The 24,062-nt window shown below is 40.3% G+C and overlaps 1 protein-coding gene across 4 annotated transcripts in view; it reads left to right on the top strand.

The window, feature by feature from the left end:
* Nucleotides 1-24,062, top strand: part of DACH2 (dachshund family transcription factor 2) — a 249,971-nt gene that overhangs the window by 106,319 nt on the left and 119,590 nt on the right. For all 4 annotated transcript variants that reach the window (XM_039572249.1, XM_039572248.1, XM_039572251.1 and 1 more), the window contains exon 2: nt 18,382-18,497. In XM_039572249.1, coding sequence (XP_039428183.1) covers nt 18,382-18,497 — 116 coding nt within the window. The remainder of the gene's footprint in view (nt 1-18,381; nt 18,498-24,062) is intronic.

The raw sequence follows: 24,062 nt of genomic DNA, 5'->3' as shown, positions 1-24,062 counted from the left end.
TGCCCAGTTTTGTTTTTTTAATCATTCTCAGATGCTCTTCTTTGAACTTCTCTGATAATAATACACTGTGTTGGTAGGGCTGCTCATAAAACAAGGGCAGGCACAAGTGCTCAGCTCTTCCAGAGACTTTGGAAAACTGAGATCTGATGCATTGAACTGGTTCAAGCTCAGCAGCAATTTAAAAGGCAGTTTGAATGTGTTTTAATTAGGCCTATTTGAATAATTTGTGATGGTGCTAAGCTTAATTCTATTAAGAAATGCCCTCAAGGATAATCCTGGAGAATTTCTGTGGATTGGGTTGCACATGTTGTAGGCTCAGGCTTGTTCAGGTAAATGATAAATAACCCTGCTATCCAGCTGTACCTGAGAAGGGATTCACAGGGAGAGTAGGAATTGGTCCCTAACAGGAGGAAGATGCTCTCTGAAGCATGTGATTGCACCCAATCTACTTCGAACTGACTTGGAAATACATGGTTATTGAGAAATTTAAATTTGGGTAATTTCAAATAATTTTTACACTGTGTAAATTCACTGTTATCACTGTTAGAAAGTTAAAAATGAGCGCACTCCAGCACTGCAATATTAAAAGGGAAATCTGTTTCACTTCTTTAGGAAAGCATGTTTTAAGAAATTAAAATAGGAAAAAAAAATTAAAGTTTTATGATTTTATTTTTGTTTTTCTCAGGAAATGTCTACATCCAATAGCAATAAAAAAATCAATGAGTGAATAAACACAGTGAGAGCATGCTTACCAGGCACCAAACTTGGAGATTTCACAGAAAAAAATCGGGCTTACAAGGAATTACTGAAAAAACGTTCTCATACGTTTTCCTTTGAGATTTCATCACTGCAGCCTAAGCAGAATTTCAGCCCAGACAGATTTTGTGTGGTTTGAAAAGAAATGTCTTCTGTTGTATTTGAAAAAGAATCAAGTTATGTACTTTGCACTTCTTCTAATGTCAATTAGTCATGGTAGAATAATGCTTTGGAACAACTGGGCTCTTTTAAGTATCACTGGAAAATAACCTTTTCAGTTAGCTGAGGAATTTGTTCTGTTGTTAATATTTGCTTAAGGAAAAGCTGTGCAATTAAAGCTGGGAAGCAGCAGTGAGCAGCACCGGAGGAGAAAACTGAAAGTGCTTCAGCATCGCTGCTCTCAGAAGGGAGCCAAGGGTGTTACACCAAATGATGTTCCTGCACGAGGCTCTGCCCTGTGCCTGAAATCTGAAATACCTCTCTGGATGTTCTGAAATAATCCCAAATAACAAAGCGTGGAGTGGGGAAATTCTGCAAAGGCTGGTGAGTTCCAGAGCTGTGTAATCAGGGCAGTGAAATCGTAACTGGTTATTTCACTGTCCCAGCTCTGCCCCACAGGTGATCCACAGGAAGCTGAGGAATTCCGTGCCTTTTCGCCATTTCACATTTAAAAGTTGTTGATCTCTGCAGTGCCATTTCGGTGAAAAAGTTGTGCTGGTTTTGCTGTATGTGCAGAGATCTGCTTAGATGTGTTTTATGTTGAACATTCCTTTCACATCTGCTGTTTGCCATTCAGAATACAGTGATGTAAATCTAAATATTTCATTTGAAATCAGCCTATTCTTACAACTTAATCATTTTGACTGCAGTGCTTTCAATTCCCTCTAGCTGGGGAATATCTTCCTTGTAATTAGGTGGTTTAGGAATCCACGTGCAGTTCCAGGTACAGCCATGGAGGAGCAGATGAGTTTGGGCAATTTCTTCCTTTCCTGACATGATGCTTCCAGGCTGCAGCCCAGCAAAAAGTTGGATATTTTCCTTGTTTTATCACATCTGCCTCATTTGCAGTATTTTATAACACCTAAATGTCTCTCAGCATATTAACGTTGCAGATGTTGCCTCTCTTTTGGAGGGCTAAATTTTCGTTGTTTTTCACACTTCATTAATTTTGCTTTTTGAAAAAATGGAATTAATTTTAAAGCTGCTTTTATTCACTCAGATCTCGCTGAAGGGTTTTGTAATCTTTCCCCTCTCCTGTCGATGCAGTCTCTTCTTTGAGCTGTTTTAAACTTCCCTGCTTTCTTTTCAGAATGTTTATGAAGATATTAGAGCTAAATCACTTTATTGCTGATTTTTCAAGGCAGCTCCTCTCCTTACCATAATTTGCTGTTTCAGTCCATGAGCGCTCACATTCATACTCATCTTTTATTGGAACAAGGCACTCTGTTAGTTGATTTTTCTCATTAAATTAGGGTCTAAATGTACTGCATCTTCCTTTTTCTCCCATATATCAATTAAATCTGCAGCTCCCTTTATGGAAAGATTTTATTCTGCCTAATGGCAGCACCACCCTGGGCCGTCATCAGCCTGAGATCATTCTTTTTATGGTTGTTTAAGTATTTATCAGAAGCAGAAGTTATTTCTACAGGTCAGTAATTACTGGACCTACCTACACTGGACACAAACACAGAACAAATTTTCATGCTTCTTTATCTGTGCTCCTTTGAAGGGTTTTTTTCAATAAAAGCTATTTTTAAAATTAAGGGAAAACAAGTCATTGACCTGGAAACTAATTACGTTGCTGGAACTCAAGTTTTGATTTTTGTTTGTTTTTAATAAAAGGGAAAATTATTAGTTAAAAATACTACTTAGAAACAATTGCTTGAGCAGCTGGAAATTTTGCATGGAGGTGATGGGACTGTGTTAATGTATTGTTGATGCAGAACTGAAGTTGCCCGCTCATTTCAGTGCAGTGCAAGGTGAAGTTTTCTGGTTGTAGTTATTTAAGTGTCTCTAATTTGGGCTTTGAAGACAACCCAAATGATGCTGGACAATGAATTCTGTAGGATTATTATGCAAGAAAATGATAACAACCTCCCAGAACTGTGGGGGGGTCCCACAGGTTGTAACTGCTCCAGACCCTGCCCTACAGAAATACCCTGAATTCCAACATACTCTGCTATATGATGTGGCATATGGGGTACAATTAAAGGCTTTGTTGCCTTTTATTTGTTCATATTTATCTGTCTGTATCCATCTCTTGAAATAGTGCAAGTCTGATTTTGTGTTCCATATCACTGATCATGCCGAATTATTTGCTGCTTCTAATGACATTGAGGAAAGATGCTTCTCTTCTGAGTATTTCCAAAAAATCCTAACACTCTGAAGCTCTTAAATTTCAAGGAAAGAAATGTGTATCTAAAATGATAGAAATTGTTAATAGTGGAACACATTAAATTATCTGAACAAGAGCAGGCCAGATGTCCATCACTGTAGAATTGAGTTAAGCAGTTGAATTTGTTGTCAAATCAGTCAGTTTACTGTGTGATGTATTTGATAATTCTCCTAAGTTAATTAGTTCCAAGCAGATATTTTATGGCACTATGGCCTGGCTGTAAAATAATGCAGCTGGGTTGTTTTCAAATGGGAGAGTCTTCTTCTGTCATTTCTCTACAGCTTTAAAAAATAAATCTTGAGTGTTATCTGGAGTAAGGCTAAGCTGGAATTTCTGTCACCCCTTTAGTCCAAGGTGATTACTCCAACTTGAGAATGTCAACAATTACCCAGTGGTCATGTTTAATTAGTAAAAGGGAAGCACCTGTATTTTTAGAGGAAAAGACTCCGGGATTAGACTGTACAAATTCAAGTTGTAACAAAAGACAAAAATGAGCATATTATTCTTCCTTGGGGAAAATCAGTCACTGGATGGGCTCTGTTCACGGAAAAAATGCAGCAAATAATTCTTTTTGCCTCTGGTCTCTGTGCTTTTGTACTGATGCATATCAGTAATGATGTTTACAACTGCTTGGTCTGTCCAGCAGCAAAACAAAAGAATTAAGAGCACTTCTGGTGATTAGACAGACCCGCAGCACTCCAGCTTTAATACCTCAAATTTTACACTTGACGTATCATTGCCGACTGAAAAATGGGACTTTTTATTTATTTTCTTTAAATCGCTTTCTTTAAACCACCATCTGGTTGAGGCATTAAAACAGGCAATATTGCTGTAAGATTTTTCTTAAGACCTTTCTTTGGCTGTTAATTGCACATTTATAATTATGTTCTTACAAAAAGATAAAAGAGTTTTGAAGGATTATTCTTGGCAACAGACCTGAGGTGAAAACCTGCTGGTTTAATGTGTAAATTATAATGTGTGCAGTTGTGAAGAGTGGTTTTGTGAAACGCTCGAGTAAGCTCAAGAATCTAAGAGAGCTGTCAGAGAGTTTGCACTCGTAAGGGGCTAATGTTCATTGCAAAACAACTCATAATATGCTGTGCCTGAAGGCTCAATGAGTAGTTTAACTTAAACACAATCACCAACTTTCTGGAAGACAGATAAAGGAAACAATTGTTCCTCCAGCAAAGTTAGAGAAATGAAAAAAACAGCCTCACTTTGATGCCTGTTTAAAATCATTAATTTTCCTGTAAGTTAATGTAAATCGAGGATTAAACAGAAACTGTTACCATCTGACCCTTATAAACGAAACTTCTGTGTGGCTCATCTATTTGAAGTCAAATCTGTCCATACATCTAAACAGGAAACTAAATGAAAACATTTTTTCTTTTCATTTCCTATATCCTGCAAACTTTTTCAAAGCCTATTTCCTTTTAAAAGTTAGGCTGCATACTTATAAAGCTCTTTTTTTTTTTTTTTCTCCTGTGGTCATAAACTTAACCACCAGTTGCTAAACAGAGGATTAGGAGAGGGTGATCTCTGGGCACTGAAGTTTATCCATCTGACAGTGTTTCTAAAGTGCCATCTTTGCAGATGGTTTTGGACTGTGTGAGGCATCCATGCTCTGGGATAGTTTACAAATACTGTAATTATGATCAGTTTGATTTCATGACTGAGTGGCAAATGCTGGGGATTCAGGATTACAACTTCTCCCTACAGCTCAGGGTGATTTCCTCCTTGTAAGATCTGTATTTCCCTGTCTATAGTGACACTGATCTCTAAAATGCTTTGCACTCTAGAGATGAAATTACTGTGTATTAGATTATTGTTATTATTATTAATAATAATTGCTATTTTTTATTTACTGCAAGGATAAGTGACACAGCTCTGGTGCTCAGCACTTAGGTCTGAAGATTGTTGATGTTTAAAAAGGTGGTAAATACCAAACAGGGATGGTGTCATCCCTCATGTTTCAGGGATCCAGAGCACGTGGTGGTAGGAAACTCTTCCTTCAGTGAATGAGTTTGGGTTTTTGTGTGTCCATGCTTGACAAAAAGCTCCTCATCTGAACAAACTGACTTGTTTCATTATCAGATGTTCCCAAATCAAAATAGCATCATTTTGTCCCTGGTCAGTTAAGGCCCACACGGCACAGTGAGTTTGAAGGCAGGTCCTTCACTCAGATAGTGTGGCTGGAAAGGGCAGACACTGACAGTGAAGGATTCACAGCCCTGACCCTTCCTCTTGGTCATGGCCCTGCCCTGCCTTCCTGGCCCTGGGAGCAGGATTGGGTCCCTGTATGAGTTGCTTTTTCCTGGGTAACAGATATGCAGCCATGTCTGGTGTTGCACTGTGGGGTACTGAGTTTCCAGAGTGGGCGCTTGTTTCCTGCAGTCCCGAGTTACCTGCAGAGCTGACACGAGTGCTGGATGCAGGCAGATGCGAGGTGTGCAGTGTTCCCAGATGTGTGACAGGGTGCAGGTCATTGCTTTACACACCTTTCAGGTGTTTATCATTGTTTCTCTTCCCTCCTCACATGACTATAGCCTAAAAAGAAAGTTCTGAGTGGTTTTGATTTGTCACAAAATCAGTTCGAGATGATGCCTGTCCCCTCCCAAAGGTGCACCTGGATCTTCAGCTGTCCTGGTACTTGTTCTTCTGCTAGTTTGGCCATGAAATGTGAGCTCCCACATCTCTAATTGATTTGAATGCATCAAAGAATCCTGCATCTGCTGATTGGATACATTTTCCTTCACGAAAACATCCCTCCCTAAACAGAATGATACATTCAATATGGGAGGTGTTTCATATAACTGGATCTAATAACTGGATCAAGAACATGAAGCCCTTTGCTTTTGGAAAGAATTCCCATGCCTGAGCAGTAGTGTGCAAGGTTTTTCATTAAAGAAGTGATGGTGAGGAAGATGATGTAGGACAGCAAATTCCTGCCACTCAAGGAAGGTCTGTTACAGCACATGGAGGAAGAAAAAGTACTGGGGCTTCTGGTACCCTAATAATTGGCACTTGGTAATTTGATTTTAGCAAGAAAGATGGCAAAAATTCCGCCTTAATATATAGTATAATATAGTACAGAGTGTCTGTCTGCTTCCCTACGGTTTTTTTGCCTTAGTTCACTGGAATTAGTTAATAAGGATATTGGAGGATTGAGAGAGCAAAGAAGCTCAGAACTCTGGGACTGGCCCTTGTCGAACAAATAGCATCCAGACAAGACGCTGCACATGTCACAAGTGTCATCTTCTGCAAAAACTCTGTTTCCCTTGGTTTTGCAGTTGATTAAATAGTAATTGTATTCCTTGTTGTATAAAATTAATATCTTGGACTGGTCTGATGGGAGAGGACAGCAAACTTTGTCATGTTAGAGCATGAGCCCACTTGCATTGAAAGAAAAAAAGGATTCTTTTAACAACTTTCAGGGTAGCAAGATAGGACTTAAGTGAATTTGGCTCTGGGCCAGATAATCCTGTTTTGTTGATGTTAAACCACTGGCCGTAGCAGTGATTACAACATAAGAGTACAAAAGAGGCTTTATTTATACTACACTTTTTCTTTCATGTTTCCAATCATAAAAATAAATAGGTCTTGTTAGAAAAGAAAAATTTTACTTATTTACTTGTTTGCGTGCTGGGAGGCATTAAGTATTTCCTTTTTTTGTTAGGGGAAGTGTGTCACTTGCATTTAACTCAGATGAAAATAAAGGAAGATAAAACTTACTTAATTTTAGAACGTAATTTTTTTTATTTGTTGAAGAACTGTTGTTTTAAAATGGATAGCCTGCTGCGAAAGAAACAAAGCCACTTCAACAAAGCAGGAAATCAATAACCACAAGAAAGCCTAAAGAAAATGAATGCATACAGGGTGAGCGAGTGACACAGAAATTATCTTCTGGTGTAAGAATGGTAATAATAGAATGCATATGGAGGGGATGAAAAACATGATAGAAATATACATAGAAAAGACATGTTCTCTATTTCTAGTTATAAATAATGACCCCTGTGTTACAGTATTTAAACTTTGAAGGGTCTAGATGGTGGTTTTCTTCCTGATTTCCCCACCCCCCAGTCCTAGGTAAATATTTATGCTTGCAAAATTTAGTAGGCTGGCAGCCATGGAAACGTATGTCTTTCATTTATCTCCAGGAAATCTGGTTACAAACACTCCTTTACTTGAATTCTTTCAGTCTTTTTCAGCAGCTTTTAAAACAACCTCTTGAGTAAGGAGCAGGAGCTGTGTGTGTGTATGTGAGTGGGATTCTGTGGCAGTCCGTGGCAGGGCTGTGTTTGCCCAGAGGTGGATGGTGCTAGGAAGTTACACCACAGAATTTTTGGGAGAGTCAAACCCTTGGGTCTGGAGGAAAGTCTTTTAAAGACATCAACAGCAGGTACGACTTGTCTGCTCAACTGTTGTATCTACTCCAGGACATACTTGAGTTCAGGAAATCCCTGAACTTGGGAGTAACTCATACTGCTTTGCAGTAGTCTGAGCTGCTTTTTCTGGAGTTGGCTTCTTCCAGTTTTTCCTAACTGTATGTGAGAGAGACATTTATAAAATGACATCGTGTTTCTCAGTGGGAATTGATCTGTGGCTGTGGTGAGAAGGTTCCTTGGTGTAGCTGTCGATGGAAAAGCAGACAAACTTTTGGTCAGAAAAGTACCTCAATGTATAAAAAACCAAGCAGTATTTGAGGCTTGTTATGAGCTGAGAATAATTATTCCCTGTATCTGTTACCCCACCTTGGGGGAAAGGGTAAACCTGACTTGGAGGAGCAGAGGCAATATTATCAAGAAGGGAAAGAGTGATGCTGTAATCTCTTAGGGGAGGGAATGAAACCCAGTGCTCACGTGCAGTGGGGAGAGGATTGAGATACCATAAACTGGTATCTTTATGATTCCCTGGTTTTGGTACCCAGCTGAGATTACAGAGTTACAGATTCTGGTTGAAGCACACTCCTCTCTCAGTCAGCCCTGAGGTTGGCCACATTCAGAATGAGAGTGCAGTGGGGTTTGCTTTCACAGTCATTTCAATTATCTGCTGTTACGGAGTTTCCATCAGGTAGAGTTTTTGTGAGTGTGTGCATATGTGTGCACAAAATAGGGAAAGTCCCTATATTCCTGTAGGTTAAATCTCACTTAACATAGCTGATAATACTTACGTCGTTTTATATATTCATATTAGCATATTTTCAAAACAGAAAGGTTTTAAAGACAAAATTTAATGTTAATTTTGTAAAAGATTTCCTTCTTCCCTTTTATTTTCTCATGGTCCTAAAGGTTTGTGTTCTGTTGTTTGAAAAATCCTTCTCCTACTGTACATTTGCAGTAGAAATAATAGCCTTGTCTGTCTCAGGAGCTAACAAATGAAATACCAACAGTCACAAAATCTGGAAAGGTAAAGGTGAGGCAGTGGAGCTACGTCCTTACATTACTGCCTGTTTAATTTCATACTGGCTCAGGACCACCAGCAAACTGAAAGGTATTTTCTGTGTAGCGAAGTTCAGCCCTCAGATGTTTACCCCTGGACAGAATCACCTAATCATAGAGGCTCCTTTGGATTGCTGGGAACAATTCCTCCTTTCAGCATGGACGTTGGTGCAGAGGACTGCTTCTGTGTTCTTTCATTTATTATTCTTCGAAAGATGAATTTCTGTTTTCTACCTTTGAAGAGTCTTTGCCAAGATTGTGAAAACACTGAAACTTGTGGTGCAGAGATTAAAAACAGTTAAGGCAGGAGCAGTTTCCCATTGCATCAGCCTGCAAATTGCTCTGACAGCATTGTACCACCACAGCACAATGCACCCCTGTTAAGGAATTAATATCAGCTCCTCTGGGTTACATGATGCTCACGGCTGTAAATACGTCAAGTCTTGCTCTTAGGTTTCTGTCCATAGATAATAGGCTTAAACAGTCACATTTTTTACAACTTTCATTGAATTGAGACTTACTGAGACACAGCTTAGTGGAAACCAGCAGTATTTCAAATACCTTTTCTTGTAATACGTTCCTCTGAATTGGCATTGAATTCAGATACAGGTCAAAAATAGAGCTTGGGAGGGTCTGATACAATTCAGACACATGCCACAAGTGTTTGTAATAGATGGTGATTCCCTGCTTGGAAAGTTTCCATGCAAATATTTGTAGAAGTACGTGTAAAAATAAAATAATTCTTAAAAAAATTTGGGCTAAATTAACTTGTATGAAAGGAGATTTATAGCTCCTCAGTGTCATGGCATATCTTTGCTCAGGGTTGGACTGTGCCCTGCATTTCTGTCTGTGCCTTGGCCAACATCAGCTGTTGGGATGGAGTTGTGTTGTTCCTGTGCTTATCCCAGTGCCTGCCTTGTCATCTGCTCACATCAGTGCTGAGCTTTCACACACAGGTAGAAAAATCCTAAAAATGTGTTCAGTGGTTTGGTTCTACCTGCAGAACTGTCAGATACTTCAGGAGATTAAAACAAAAACCCAGTCCGAAACATTTAAGTTGCATAATAATACTGGCTGTAATGTGCAGTGGATCCAGAAGCCAAGCAGAGCCATCCAGGCAGCTGAGCCGAGGTTTGCAAGGCTCGTTATAAACCTGGCCTTACATATCTCTGGCACTTACACATTTGGTTTAGCTGGACATCATGGGGGAGCATTGTCTCGACAACAAGTCTGTAATTTGAATTTGTGGTCTGGGTGTGTCATTAGTGGCTCGATTCCATCCTGGACAGGCCCCCTCCTGCAAGGTTTGGTGTAGGCAGAGTGTGAACAGTGGGAATGAAGACACAGCAGCAGGAGCTTTGTCCCACTGGCTGTGATCCACGGCTAAATGGACTGGGTTTTATCTGTGCCAGTGCACCTTCACTGCCACGGTTACTAACTTCATGCAGTTCTGTTAAATTTCTGTGTGTATCCCTACATCTGCTGGAGTCACACTTCCAATTTCCTTACTGCCATACCCTTAAATTGAGCTGGGGCAGTGTGGAACGTGGATCAGCCTCCCAGCTTGTCTGCAGCCATGAATCACCACCATTCTGAAATGTGCTGATTTATCCCCATTTTTCCTGTGCTGTTACTTGACAGGAAAAAAAGTAAAACCGGGAATGTTGAGGAATTTTAAATCTGCAGGTATACTCATAAGTAATTAAAGAGTTACTTAAAGTTTTAAATCTCAATGAACCAAAAAGCCTTTTTTGGTTTTAAACTTATTCTGTAATGCCTGATTTCAGAAATAAGCAATTAAACTCCATTAAGTAAGAACCAATCACTTGTTCTCTATTGCAACTAGGCTATAGTGACAGTTGAATACAAGGAATTCAGGTGGTATTTCTGACTGTAGACCCCAAGTTAAGTTTTAAATAAGTACCTTAATCAATGAATAACCAAAAGGTCCTGGAGACCATCATGGGAATAAATCTGTAAGATAAATCTGTAAAGCATCTGTATATGGATGGAATAGTTCTACAAATTTTTACCCTAGTGGGGCTTTTTAATACATTTAAGAAATTTCTAGAAAGCTCATTTAAATTGTTTTATCTTTTATCTGTTTTATGTTTCTGCATATGTTTCTTTTATGTTTTATCTGTTTTATCTTTCTGCACAGTTTTAAGTAGTCCTGAATTTTTGATCTTTGTAAAAATGAAATAGTACATAATAGACTGCATGGCAATATATTGAGACAATGGTGTTTTGCAAAAAAAAAAAAAAAAAAGTAGAAACTAGATCATTTTAAGCTTCTCTATACTGCTTCACTATTTTTGCAGATAGTTTTATTGAGGATGTTTTCATGAATCAGACCCCCATTAATTTTTTAAAGTAAAATAGAAGCATTTTCTGCAGTTCTCTTGTGGTATCTGAAGACCTCTTTAAGTAGCAGGCAGAAAAATAGCCACCCTGTCTCATACAGTAGTGAGAGTGTCAGACACAGATACCTCCTAGAGATGGCTCAATCACAATTATTGTGTGAGGGACTTCTACTTTTGCACTTCCCATAGCTCTTAGTGCCTTTTCGTATTTATTATTTGTTTTAGAACTTCTAAGTTTGCATATCAACTACTTAGAGAATGTCAGCTTTCAGTGGTGAAACCTCAAGGAAAATAAGCAACACCAATCTCTTCAGTGTCCTGTGGCCCTTTATAGAGGAGGAAAGCTGGGAAGTGTGATTTGTAGGCATTCTCAATATTTCAAAATTAAAAGCCAAATAAAAATGTGCATAATGGAACTTCATAAACACGCAAATTTTATTTATTCTTATGATAATCAACAATAATAAAGCATGGCCTCTGCCCAGGCAGCTTTCCAGTGTGCCAGGATATACAACACAGAGCTGGCATCTAGAATATCCTGGTGTAATTTAGGTGTGTGTGCCTGGGAAACCATCCATGGGCTGTGAGCTGGGATACCTGGAGAGAGCCATGTAGGGGGGTCGTGAGTGGGGGAATCCTGGGGGAATTCTGACCCAACCAACCAAGCTGGTGGTAAGGGAATCATGTGTGGTAATTAGTCAGATCTCTGCTGGATTTTCACTGATTGAGATGTTTTAGGATGAACACAGTGATCGTGTGCTACGTTCCATTCTTAATGGTGAGGTTATAAAGGTGTAATATGCCACTGGAGTCCCAGCTCTGAGCAATTCAGTGCTGTTGAGGAGTGGTTTTTTCTGACGGAAACACCAACCACAATGACAGAAAAAGTTCAGGTTTGTGATGCTTTAGAACAAACTTCCACTGACGTTTTCCCTGAGGACCTTCCTCACTGAAAATCCCTGGGGAATTGGGTGGGGAGATTCCATTTTGGAGTGTCAGAGCCTTTCTGCACAGGTGCTGTGTCCCCTGGCAGGTGATCTGTGCCTGGGCTCTCCGGGTGCTGGCGTGGGCACTGCCCCGAGCGTTGCCATAGGGACCAGGTTCTCGTTATCGGCTCCAACAACTTCATGTATGATTAATGTTAATTGCCCATTTTGCATGGATGACTTTTTTCCTGCTGCTGAATTGGCTCCTGTTGCCTTTGATGTGGCTGGTGATCCAATGTCCTGCCATGGCCAGACAAGTGATCAGTTTGCCAGCACCGAGAGGAGACAGAATCAGGTTGCTGCGGGGTCAGGGTTTGCTTCTCTTCTTAAACACTGAAAGGTCAAGCAGAGTTTAACTACCACTGGCATCTTTGAAATGTTGTAATAAATGCCAAAGCAAGGAGATTATTTTAAGTCTGTGCTACAACTAAAAATCTGAAGGTAACAGGGAAGAATTGTAATTCATCAAGATGTTACATTTATTGGTAAAGACTTCAAAAAGTACCTTGCACAATCACTAGGGGGTATTTAATGATCTTTGAAGAGGAGAAAAATTTTAATTTCTGGTTCCTGTTCCAGTTTCAGAAAAGTAACTAAAGTTGAGGGGGGGGGTGTGTGTGTGTGTGTGTGTTTTATTTAGCTTTTTCAAGTGTTATTTTTGTTGTGGGATTTTTTTTTTTCCCCTTCTGAGCACTTGCACCACTTACTGCCACTATTACCAGGGCAATTTACACAGCATGTCATATAGTACTTCAGTATTTCTCCTTTAAGCCTAATAAAATATGTTGCTATTGAAGAAATCTGTGATACATGTGAGAGCTTCCTAAATCACAGGTCTAGCATATTTTTGTACCAAATAGCTCCAGCCTCATGAAATCAATAATTAATTTATTAACTGGATCTCTTTTGGAAAAAACAAAATCAGCAGTCCTGGCAAGGCTGCCTACTGCCAATTCATAAATAGTTGATGACAAAAATGAAAAGTGTAGAAGTAAAATTCAAATCTTAACGATCAAAGTATCGGGTACCTCATCTATCACAACTTGGAATAAACATATCACAGAAAGTGTCATATCTCATTGACACTGCAAAACATAATGCTTTCCCTTGTTATCTAGCGAGCTGCCAAGGCTACAGAGTTTATAGGCTGCTAAGATAATGTGCTGGTGGTAATCCACTTGACTTGCAGAAATATGAAGTACTGTTGAAATGTATTTCTACTTGGTTTATTCTTTGCTCTCAAGAGGGTAGGATGCTATTTCAGTTCCTCTAAAGAAGCTCAGAGAATGAAAAGAAAAACATCAGGATAAATTATGCTAAATGGTGGACTAGACCCCAGAGGAAATCATGCTTCTGTGGTACAGTATTCCTCCATTTATCTTACAAATGTTACATCTAATGTTAATTTTGTAAAGGGAAAGCATTCAAAGGTTCATCTGATCCTTTTAATAGTAGTTTTTAGTGCTGTAGTGTTATTTGTCAAACTCCTGCCATCATAACTAACTTGCCTAGTTTTGGCAGACCATTCATACAGAAAATATTTTGGGCTACTAATACATAACATTTTATTTCACAAAACACAAATAACCTAGTAATTACACTCCAAAACCTAACAAATAATTGCCAGCAAGCAATTACCATTCAATTAAAGAGTAATTACATGGTTATTTGTGCCCTGTAAAATAAAGCATTACTGAAATCAGTAGTGCAATCAATATTTTAGCAGAAACAGGATGCTGCAGTGATGGACCTTTCAACCTGTGCTGATTAAATTGTCATCCAAATAACAGTTTCCTAGTTAAATCACCACATGTTTATTTGTCTTGATTAATATGCAAATTCTCTTCTGATTCTAGTAAATCTCCTATGTTTAAAAGCACAAAAGTAGAGCACTGTCATACATCAGCAGTGATATGCTGCATGTTTCCACTGATTAATTACATTTCACAAAGCATTGATGAATTAGTGGGTTTTATGAAATACAGTTGTCTATAAGGAGCATAAAATAGAGTTACAAAAGATGGAGCTGATCAGTAACTTTAAGAAAATCACAAAAAATAACCTTATTTCATGTATTGAGTCAAATTAAAAATCTTTGGGATATCAAGGGAATGTATAAAACTTTGAGAGAAAAAAAATAATAAAATTAGCTCTCTACAGGAGTGGAAAATAAAGAAGAAAAGAGACATTAATGAACAATTTCTCAACATTTTACTGTATAAATTTCAACTGTCAGATATACTGCTCAAAATGTAATTTATTTTCTGACAAATTTAATTTCAACCAAAATTTTAAAAATGAACAACATTCAGATTAGTTCATTTTTCTCTTTCAAGGGTTAGTGATTTTGTGGGGGTGGAGAGGATGACAAGAATGACTTTATAACCATGGTGTAAGTGCAGGTAAAAAACCAAAACCTTCAGTCCTCCTCACTTTCAAGTAACTGATGACTCAAGGAGTTCTTGGGTTTGAGAAATGTCAATAGAATGTTAATCAGCAGAGACTGACTTTAGTAAAAATAATAAGATTCCTGAAGGTATACAGGAGAAACAATACTGTAGTTCTCTTTTAGCCTCCATGGTCTTCACTTGGGACCATAATTTTTGTTTTTTAAGAAGTTTCTAAAATATACCTATAAACTAGCAGTTTCTAACTGAATTAATATCTAATTTAGATTTGGGTAGCTTTCCATTTACGAAGATCTGTTGATGGCAAGTACAAAATTTGCGTAGAGATTTTAGACCCTCAAAGAAATGCATTTAAAATTGTTTGAAGGTGATTGTTCCTGTTTATGCCTCCTTTGTTACCAATGAGGAAAAGATTTTTCTGCAGTTCTTGAATGTGTAACTTTCTTGAGTGAGAGAAAGGAAAGTGTGAAAAAGAAAATGCAGTAAAAGGGCAGGGTGACAAAAGATGAGAAATAATATGAAATAAAGTTAATATTTATATGCTAATGCTATTAGCATTTATATGCTAATACTTACATAATAACAAATCATGTTTTACTCTCCCCAAGTGATAATTCTGCTTGCCTTGGGTTTGCTGTTCAGTGCTTGTATTAGCAATTTTTTCTGTATTGTGGAGGTTGCATACGTTTTAAATCATAAATGTGAAATTTGGTGGATTCCTAGGCCATGTGGGACAATAAGAGGGGATATTGGGGAACTGTTGAGACACAGAGCAGTGACATTCCATGGCTTGGTGGTGCCAGCAGCAGGTTCACAACATCAAGTAAACCCCATAAAAACCTTACATCTACTGGTCCTTTGTGCATATCAAATTAAAACCCCAAGATTTCGAGCAGACATTTGTATCCTGTCTATCTGAAATTCCTGCTTTCATGTTTAAACAGAAATGCCAAAAAATGTGTTTCTGGCCCAAACTGGAGGTGTTTGGACTCAGGTAACGGCGCTTTCTGTGAGTTCTGGTGTTATCCCAAGCTAAAGGTGTTCATTCCTGATGGGTGACGTGTCTCTGGGCATGTCCAGGTGATGCCATGAAGATTTTTTGCCGTTTCTTTTGTACCCCTGTTATAGCTTTTTTGCAACTTCTGTATTCTTAGTGCTTTTTGCCTACATTCTTGGCCTTGTTTGTCAAGCTGAGAGACTAAACAATTTAGAAGCTTTGTAGTTAGGGATCAGTGTGCCCCAGACCCCAAGGTCCTCTCCAGAACACATTCTGTAAACCAAGATAGAACCATCCAGGGGAAGCTTCCTTGGGGAGGGGGGCTCACTTGAGGCTCTCATTGGGGAATCTTTGATAGATCTGCTAATTAGTAAAACCTATAATGTTAGACCAGATCTTTTGGGGTGGGCATTTGGTGGGGTGCATCTCGATGCATATGACCTGGACGTGTGCACCTAAGGATCCTTAAAATAAATACCAAGGTAAAATCCCTTTTCCCCTTCTAATCGTGTATGACTCTTGATTTTAAGACCAGGAAAAGGCATCACAGGGAATCCAGCTGGAAGTGTGAGGTGTCTGCTGCAGTGCTGGGGGCTCTGGGATTCCTGTCCTTGGCTGGCAACCAGACACAGGGCACAGAAAACTGCAGAACTGGGTGTTACAGACCCAGACAGGTCCTTGCAGGTGTGTCACAGTCAGCTGTGAGCAGCATCCAGCCTGCAGTTTTTCATTTAAAAGCTGAGATTAAATTAGACAAAGGACTTAGATTTTATTTGAACAGATTCAGCTGGGAACAATTCCATTCAAATTATCATGGCTACAGCTGGGTAAGTCAGCCTAGAATCCAAGCCCTAGGAGTTACTGCTTTATAGGAATACCCACTAAAAGGGCTTTCAGTAGGGTAGAAGTACAGTTCTTTTTTTTCAGTCTATTAGACTGAAAGGTGTCCCAAAAGGACCCCAATCCCAGACACTCCCAAGGGCTGTGTTTTTGCAGTGGAACTTGCCTTGCCTGTGTAAGGGAGGAGGAATACAGCCAGCAGGACCCTGAAAAGGAATGGAGTAAGTTTTTGATATGAACTTCTCTTTCTTCACCTCTTGGGCTTTCCATGTGGGTCAGTGCTGAGGCACAGGTGTCACATCTGCTTGTGGTACGTGCTGGGAAACAGCTTAAGCTGTGCTCTGCTGAACCTGTGGGCCACGGGTTGTGCTCAGAGCCACCAACATGAGCTGCTGTCAGGGCAAAAACTGCAGAACCAGCGCTGAGACTCCACAGCCCCATCTCCTCGTCCTTTGGAAACACAAATCAGAACTAAAATTCTCTTCATAAAATCTTTTAAAGCTGTTTGTTGTATTTTGAAAATGTTTTGCTTAGATTAATACCAACATATGGAGTTTTCTGCGAAAGATTTGTTAGTATTTGAGCTCGAGAAGAAAATGTTTTGTTGTTTCGTTGATTGAGCTCTTCCACTGGAGAAAGCTGCTAATTTTAGCTGGTTTGTAGGGTTTTTTTTCAGAGACAGTAAGTGCCAGCTAAGCACTTACACATGCCTATGGATTACAGGCTCCTGTAATTCAAAAGAACAACGATTCCTGTTTGTTCAAAACCCCCACGTATCAACCTAACACTGTCTGTTAGACAGTTTTGTTGTGCAGGGGATGACTTCAGCAGGTGATTTTAATAGAGAATGCATGTGTGCATCAAACTTCCCGTGGAAATCAAATGCTCTTATTTTAGGTTTACTTTGTTTATAGCCCAGTGGTTCTTGTAGCAAGCTTTACTGCACAGCCATCATAGTATGATAAACAACTGAAAGCATCAAAAAGAAAAATGGAAAAAATACTGAATAAAATGAAATTCAAAATGGACAAACCCGAAGCTAAAAAGAGGGGGGAATGTTTTTATAGAGATAAAATAATAAACCAAAAAAATGATTTTGTGCTACTTTGATGTACAGTAAAACAAAATAACACTAGCACCGTGTGAAAAATGAACAGGTTAATGGTACCTCTGTGTAGTGCTGCTGGAAGTTGTCTTCATTTAAATGCAGAGTTTGTCATACATTGATGGAGGGCTTTGCCACTGTAACTTGATAGAGTGAAGTTTAACTTAAATTTCTTTGTGAACTAGGAGTCATTTTGGAAATGCTTTCTATTCAAACCTCATTCATTGTTGCAGCTTAGTTATTTTATACAGTGTTTCATTCTATGTTGTCAAAAGCTCTATTATTCAACAGAGTAAAATCTGTTTTGACCAAAGAGAAGCAGCAATACTTTTCCAAACATGAGGAAGTTGCTTTTTTATTAGATGGCTTGGGGAAGAGTCGATTCAAATGGGTTTTTGGCCTGTAAATCTGTGTTGTTATGGCTGTGCAGGATGGGACATGTGCACACACTGATGGAAAGGGGGGTGAAGGTGCTAGTTGAAAACAAGAGTTCAATGGAACCAGTCTGGAAACGGACCTTTGACATTTTGGATTAAAATCAGCAGCCATAATTCCTAAACTGGTGAGTTTTTTGGCAGGTTGGGCTTACACCTGGTTTAATCAATAACAGTTAAACCCACCAGTCAATCTGTGAAGGTAGCTGGTGAGCTTTGCACAGCTCAGGGTTAAGTTAATGCTGCCCTTCAGGAGGAGGCAGGTACGTGCCATGGCCCAAAGGCAAGGTTTGAGGTGATCTTGCATTCAGGGCTTCAACTCCTCATCTTCAGGCATCACAGCTTGTAATTTTCTGTAGTTCAGGTGCATGGCACAGACTTTGCAGCAGTCACTGCTATGACCCCTCTCCACCAGCCACCTGTGAGGTCATGGAAGCCTTGGATAGTGGAAAACCTTACTGTTGGCTCACATGAAACCTATGAAGTTCTTCAGTGTTTAATCAAACGATTTTTGGCTTTTTTTCCTAAGCAACAATTTCTAATATTTATTTTCGCGTATCACTGATGGTTCATGCGTTTTATACAAATTGATGCCATGGGAAGGAAGCAAATATTCCCCAAAGAAAATGTTGTTTTCATTTCTGCTCTTGTCCCACCAGCTCCCGCCCAGGAAGACCCCCCAAGCGCTCCCTGGGAGTGGCGATCCAGGAAAATGCACGGCTGCTGCCCCACGGAGTTCCAGGCCTCTTATCACCAGGGCTTATCTCTCCGACAGGTAATAAAATCCATCAGATGATCAGGCTCATCTCTTCATACTGCACAGCAGTTAAAATAAACTAATATTGATCTAACTGCCTTGTCCTTCAGGGCTTTTGCAGGCTTTACCAGAGGTTACGTTATTGGATTTTTTTGAGCGTTCATGAAAACTCTGTTTTGTTGCTGCAGTGACTGAAATCTAATGGATTTGTAATTTAGTTCTTTATTAATTGTAATTTCCTTACAGGAAATTCCATTAAATGTGTTATTTTAGTAAAAGAAAAAAAAAAAAAAAAAAAAAAACCAACCTGAGAAGCTGAACTATTGTCTGGGAGGCCTGTAAGAGGCATTTCTTCCTTTGAAATGTGTGTGTGTTTTAGTTCTCATGGGATCCGAGCAGCGTGGCTAATGCCTGGTGTATTGTAACCCCATTAATGTGTGCTGGGGAGAGGCAGAGATGCTTGTACAAATTACAGAAGAAACACTTGAAAAGCAGATAAGTCCACACTGCCACTGCGCATTGTGCTTTGATAATCTGCTATCATCAAGTGAAAAAACTAGCATGCAAATATGTGGAATTATAAACATAATGTAATGCATAGTATTTAATTTCACTTCATTAATTTATTAATAGGGTTTAAATTAAATCTTGTGCTATCCTGATGAGTGTTTTAATTTTTTATTAATTGCTGTATGCTAAAGGTAAGTTGGTTTTCATAATAAACTATATTCACAGGCTGTATTCATAAAAGTAATTGCTTAAATACTCAACAGGCTTAACAGTTTTAGGACTGCTGTCAAAGTCCGGTCTAAATAAATTGTAACTCCCTAATAAGCAAACCTAGTGAAGTGTTTAGGAGAGTATAAAGGCATAGAATATGTAACAGGAAAAGCAGAATTAAAAAAGATCCTTGCTGGGAGTAGAGTGCCATCTCTCCTGATCACTCTCCTTGCAGAACCTGGGCACTGCAACCGAGTAACACAGCAAGAGCTTGAATTTCCCTGCAGCTCCAGGTGTCCCCAGGATCTCACAGGGAACCAGCACCTTCCCCATGGAAGGGGGGAAAGAACATTCCCAAGCAGTAGGCACAGCAGCCGTAGCTGGAGCAGTTAACAAAGTATGAAAGCATTTGGCCAGAGCCACGTGCCACAGTTGGGCTGCTGCAGCTTCGTGCACAGCTCATGTTTGTGACAGGGATCCACAACTGTGATTTCCCTCCTAGAGTTTACAAATGAGGGAGTTTCTAGTATCTCTGTTGTGTTCTCAGCTCAGGAATTTCATGGATTCGTGTTTATGTTATTACTGGTAGTCCGGAAGGCACAAGAGCCTCTTGCATTGAGAAGTTCTTCCCTGAAATCCAGAATATTGCATCTTACTGTTCCCCTCTGTGTGTGTGTGTGTGTGTTTGCAAATAGGACACCAAGTTACGCAGACTGCCATGTTGCTTTAAACTGGGAAATATTTTGGGATGCAGCATGCTGGGGATGCACAGTGAAGTATCACAGACACATTCTGTGTCTCACAGATATTTTGGGTAGCACACAGTTTGAGTAGAAGATTATGAAGTTGAATTTCTGGGCTGTTGGGAGTTGTCTGGAGCCTGAAGTGTGAGTGGGCTCCAGCCCCCTGTATTTAGCACATGGAGGGAGGGCTGTCCTGGGGGTGTCACCTCCTTGACCTTGGAAAAACCTCGGCATAACCAAGTGCCACAAGTCCCAGACAGTGTGCCTGGAGAAGCTGACGGGGGTTTGGGAGCAGCTTGGAGGCGGGGGACGTGCCCATTTCCAGAGCCTGGCAGTGTCACAGGAGGCTGCAGACGAGGAGGGTCCCCACGGCCGAGGCGGCCCCGACTCCAGCCCACAGCTCCCGGGCACTGTCACCCAGGGCCACAGCTCCCCAGGGGCTCGTGGGGCCTGTCTTGTTCCTAAGGAAGGGACAGAGCAAGGCTTGGGGGAGTTGCTGAGCAAGGAGAGGCCGAAAGAGCCTCTTGTAAACTCAGTGGGCATTTGAGCTGTTGTGGCTCTTGACAGAGCACCCCAGATATGAAGCCCCCATTAGCTTCATTTATACCTCTTTACACTTAATTACTGATTGCTTTGCTCTGGGTGCCTTCAATGCTTTGGGATTGGATTCTTTCCTTTGGCTGAAATAAGAATAAAATGGGTTTTAACACTTGTCACAGAACAGAGGTTTTTCTTCCAGATTTCCGAATGGTGGGCAATAGACTGGAATAAAAGCTGCTCCCAGCTCCCATGGGGATGTTTGGATGGCTGTGGGAGGGGAGCAGGACGAGGACTGAGGAGAGTTTGCAGCATGGTAGGGCTGGATCCATCCCTGCCAGAAGAGCAGAGGCTGATTGGGAGGCAAGAAGGAGTTGCTACATCCTGGGGGCTTCTTTGGTTATCGCTCCCTCTAACTGCAGTGTAATTGCCCACAGCATTTCTTCTGGATGTCTTCTTGTCCTTGATAATCCTTGTGTCTGATCTTGCCCATTCGTCCTGCAGCACAGATATGCAGATGTTTATGTTAGTCTGCCTACATTATTGTAATTTAAAAAAAAAAAAATCTCACTCTCATGTGGCTCCCTCATTTGTCCAGCTTAGCATCTGAATTTTCTTCAGATAAGCTCATTTTAGTAACAGATTCCATATCAGGAAATGCAGCATGATTCATCCACCATTGCATGTTTTCATTTTTACCTCCTCTTCAGCCTGCTGTCAAGTTAAAGTAGAGGCACTGGCGTCCAGGCTGGCTCCTGGTTAGATGGATGGGTCTCGAGAAGTCACAGTTGTGGCTGCAGAGCTCGCAGCTCTGTCTGGAGGGGGTATTACAGAGTGATGATTAGTAACTTCCTGCAGACTCAGACGAGCCATCTGTGTTTCCACTCCTTGAAATGTGCTGTTATTTTCATCACCCATTTGGTTTGTGTCAGCTCGGTTTACATGGTCATTTTCACATAATAAACAGGTAGTTAAATTAGGCACACTGCATTTCCCAGTGTGGAGGGGATTTTTTTGACCTCTTGGCACAGCGAGCTCCGTCTACTCTTATACCTTAGTAACGTGTGAAGGAGCTGCAAGTGAAGCCTCGACCTTTTTAAATGTCTGTAGGTACTTTCCACCTTGGGGGAATGGGAATATTTGGGTTACATCTGGGTTAGTGCCTGAGAAAGATGAGGTGGTGTGTGTGGGATGCACGCCACTGGGAAGGGCTGTGGAGGCAGCACAGGAACCGTGCCCTGACTGCATCCTTCAAGAGCTGGTGTTTAAGTACTGTCCATTTTATGTTAACTTAGGAGAAAGTGTTTTTGTATTGGTGTAGGAAATGTGGGAATCAGCGTGGTGCCCCTGCCTGCTGTGAGGGCAAAGCTAAAAACCTGCATGTCACAGAGGGATGGTCATCAAAGGCTCAGTCCTTCAAACAATGCCGTGTGATGAAGTGACATGAACAAAAAAAAGGCTTTATCTCCTATTAATGTACAAGTCTTTATCATCAGTGTATCTTAACAGGACAGCTGGGACTTATCTGTGGAATAGATTCTCAAGGAAGTTTTGGGGTCTGAAGCACTAGTTTGCTGTGTGGAGAGAAGCTGAAATCTGTTACATGATCGAAGCCAATGGTTCAGCAAACTGTTCATATGGAATGAAGCTGAAAGAGTAGTTGGATCTTTTGATAGTTTTTTGTGCAACTCCAATCCTCCTACCCCTCATTTTGGTTGTCCTCAAAAAAGGTTAGAAAACCCCTCTGCCTTCCTTACAATTTTTCTCTACTCAGTCTGTAGAATGGCTGCTATTACTTCAATAAAAACATTTTGGGGGCTGCTTCATTTTGTCTTCAAGATACTGCAGAGGGTGGCTCATGGAGAAAATCATCCCGTCACTAGAACTTTGTCAGATTGTGGTACAGGGCACACAGCTGCTCTGTGGGGCAGTTTTTTCAGGATTCCTGTGGGATGGGATCTCTGTGACTGCATATGGGCTGGGTCCTGCAGCTGGAGCTGGCAGGCCTGGGGAGGGTGGGTGTCAGGGGATGATGGGGCACGAGCCTGTTTAAAACATTCCTGTTGGCATTTTCTGGGCTGTGCTGCCCAGAGCCGTGGCAGCCTGGCTGGGAGGTCAGGAGAGGGATCACAGTGAGGATTTAGGGCTGGGAGCTGCTGAGGGCTCAGGACAGGGATGGGAGGAAGCCTGGCTGGTGGGGAAATGCATGAGAAGAGGAAAACAAGGCATTTTCAAGGGGATACTCAGAAGCAAACCACCTGCATTGCCTGTGTGTAAGATAAACTGCTATTTTCATTATCAGCTACGTTAGTTTCACCCCTCTTGAAATGATTCTTTTATTTCAAAAGCGGTTTGTTTAGAGTTTTTAAGAATGCAGTGTTTAAAATATTGACTCGTTTGTACAGATACAAATACTTTTTTCAGAACAGTTTTGTCTTATTAATAGTTAAAAGAATCTGTTGTGAACTTAATAGTTTCAGGTAATTAATAATTCAGTGGAGTTAATATTTTAATAGCTGCACCAAGTCACATCATTGTGGGACTCAAATAGAGCAGCTCACAGGATACGGTAACTTCATGTGTTCCTTCAATTCAGCAGCGACAGCAGCAGCCACTTCAGTCTTCATCCAGAAAAGGGAGGACAAAACAGGATTTGCTGCAGTCTTTAGGCATTTGGATGTGGTGTCTCTGTGTTAGAGGAATGAAGGAGACTGGAGGCTTTTGGGGTCTCTGGTGTCCGGTTGTGTTTATCAAGGCGGGCACACATCAGCCAGCACAGCCTGTGGCAGCTCCTGCTGCCAGCAATCCCACGGACCCTCTCCTCCCTTCCAGCATTTAACTGAACGTTTCTGTGTGTTTACATCCCATTTCTGTGGCTCATTTCGCTGTTTACAATTACCCTTTTTTTTTTTTCAGCTGTCATAGGTGACATTTGAAAGTTCCATTTATAATGAGAAACATATGCAGGACTTTGTCATTGTTGGCATTACCTGGCTTGGTAGAAATTATTATTTTTAATCAAACGCAAACACATTGATTAAGGATGCCACAACACTCCTCTGCGTATGGGGAACGTTAACAGTTTATAAATTGTTCTTGGTGACAATTCAGTAGTGAATTACTTTGATATATATGGCTAATAAATTAATATGATTAAGTTAATGAGTAGTACAAGTGTTGCCAAACTCCACTCGTCGGGCTTTTAATGCTGCTCCACATTTGCAGCTCGAGCTTCCCCCTGTGGTGAGAGGATCAGTGCTACCTACGCACTGTCATTGTGATAAATGGCATATCCCACAGTGCCCTGCACTCCATCTGCTGTGTCCCCAAAATGAGAAATATTTTATACAAATCACACACTCAGAAGCTCAAAGGACTGTAGAAAGATCTATTTTTTTCAAACAATAATAAAAATGCATACGTCTCTTTAGCAACTCTTCATTTTTACTGTCATAATGAATGCAGATAGATTTGGGAAATGAAAGCTTGTGTGAGTAACATAGGAAAGTTATCCACTACACAGTAAAGCTGACAAATAAGTTACATGTGCGCTCTTTCATTTTATCATGAAATGTTCTTAGAT

This window comes from Corvus cornix, chromosome 4A (genome assembly GCF_000738735.6).
Source record: "Corvus cornix cornix isolate S_Up_H32 chromosome 4A, ASM73873v5, whole genome shotgun sequence".
Taxonomy (NCBI): Eukaryota; Metazoa; Chordata; class Aves; order Passeriformes; family Corvidae; genus Corvus; species Corvus cornix.
Note: the sequence above shows the minus strand (reverse complement) of the source record. Positions and strands in the feature narration are given on the sequence as shown.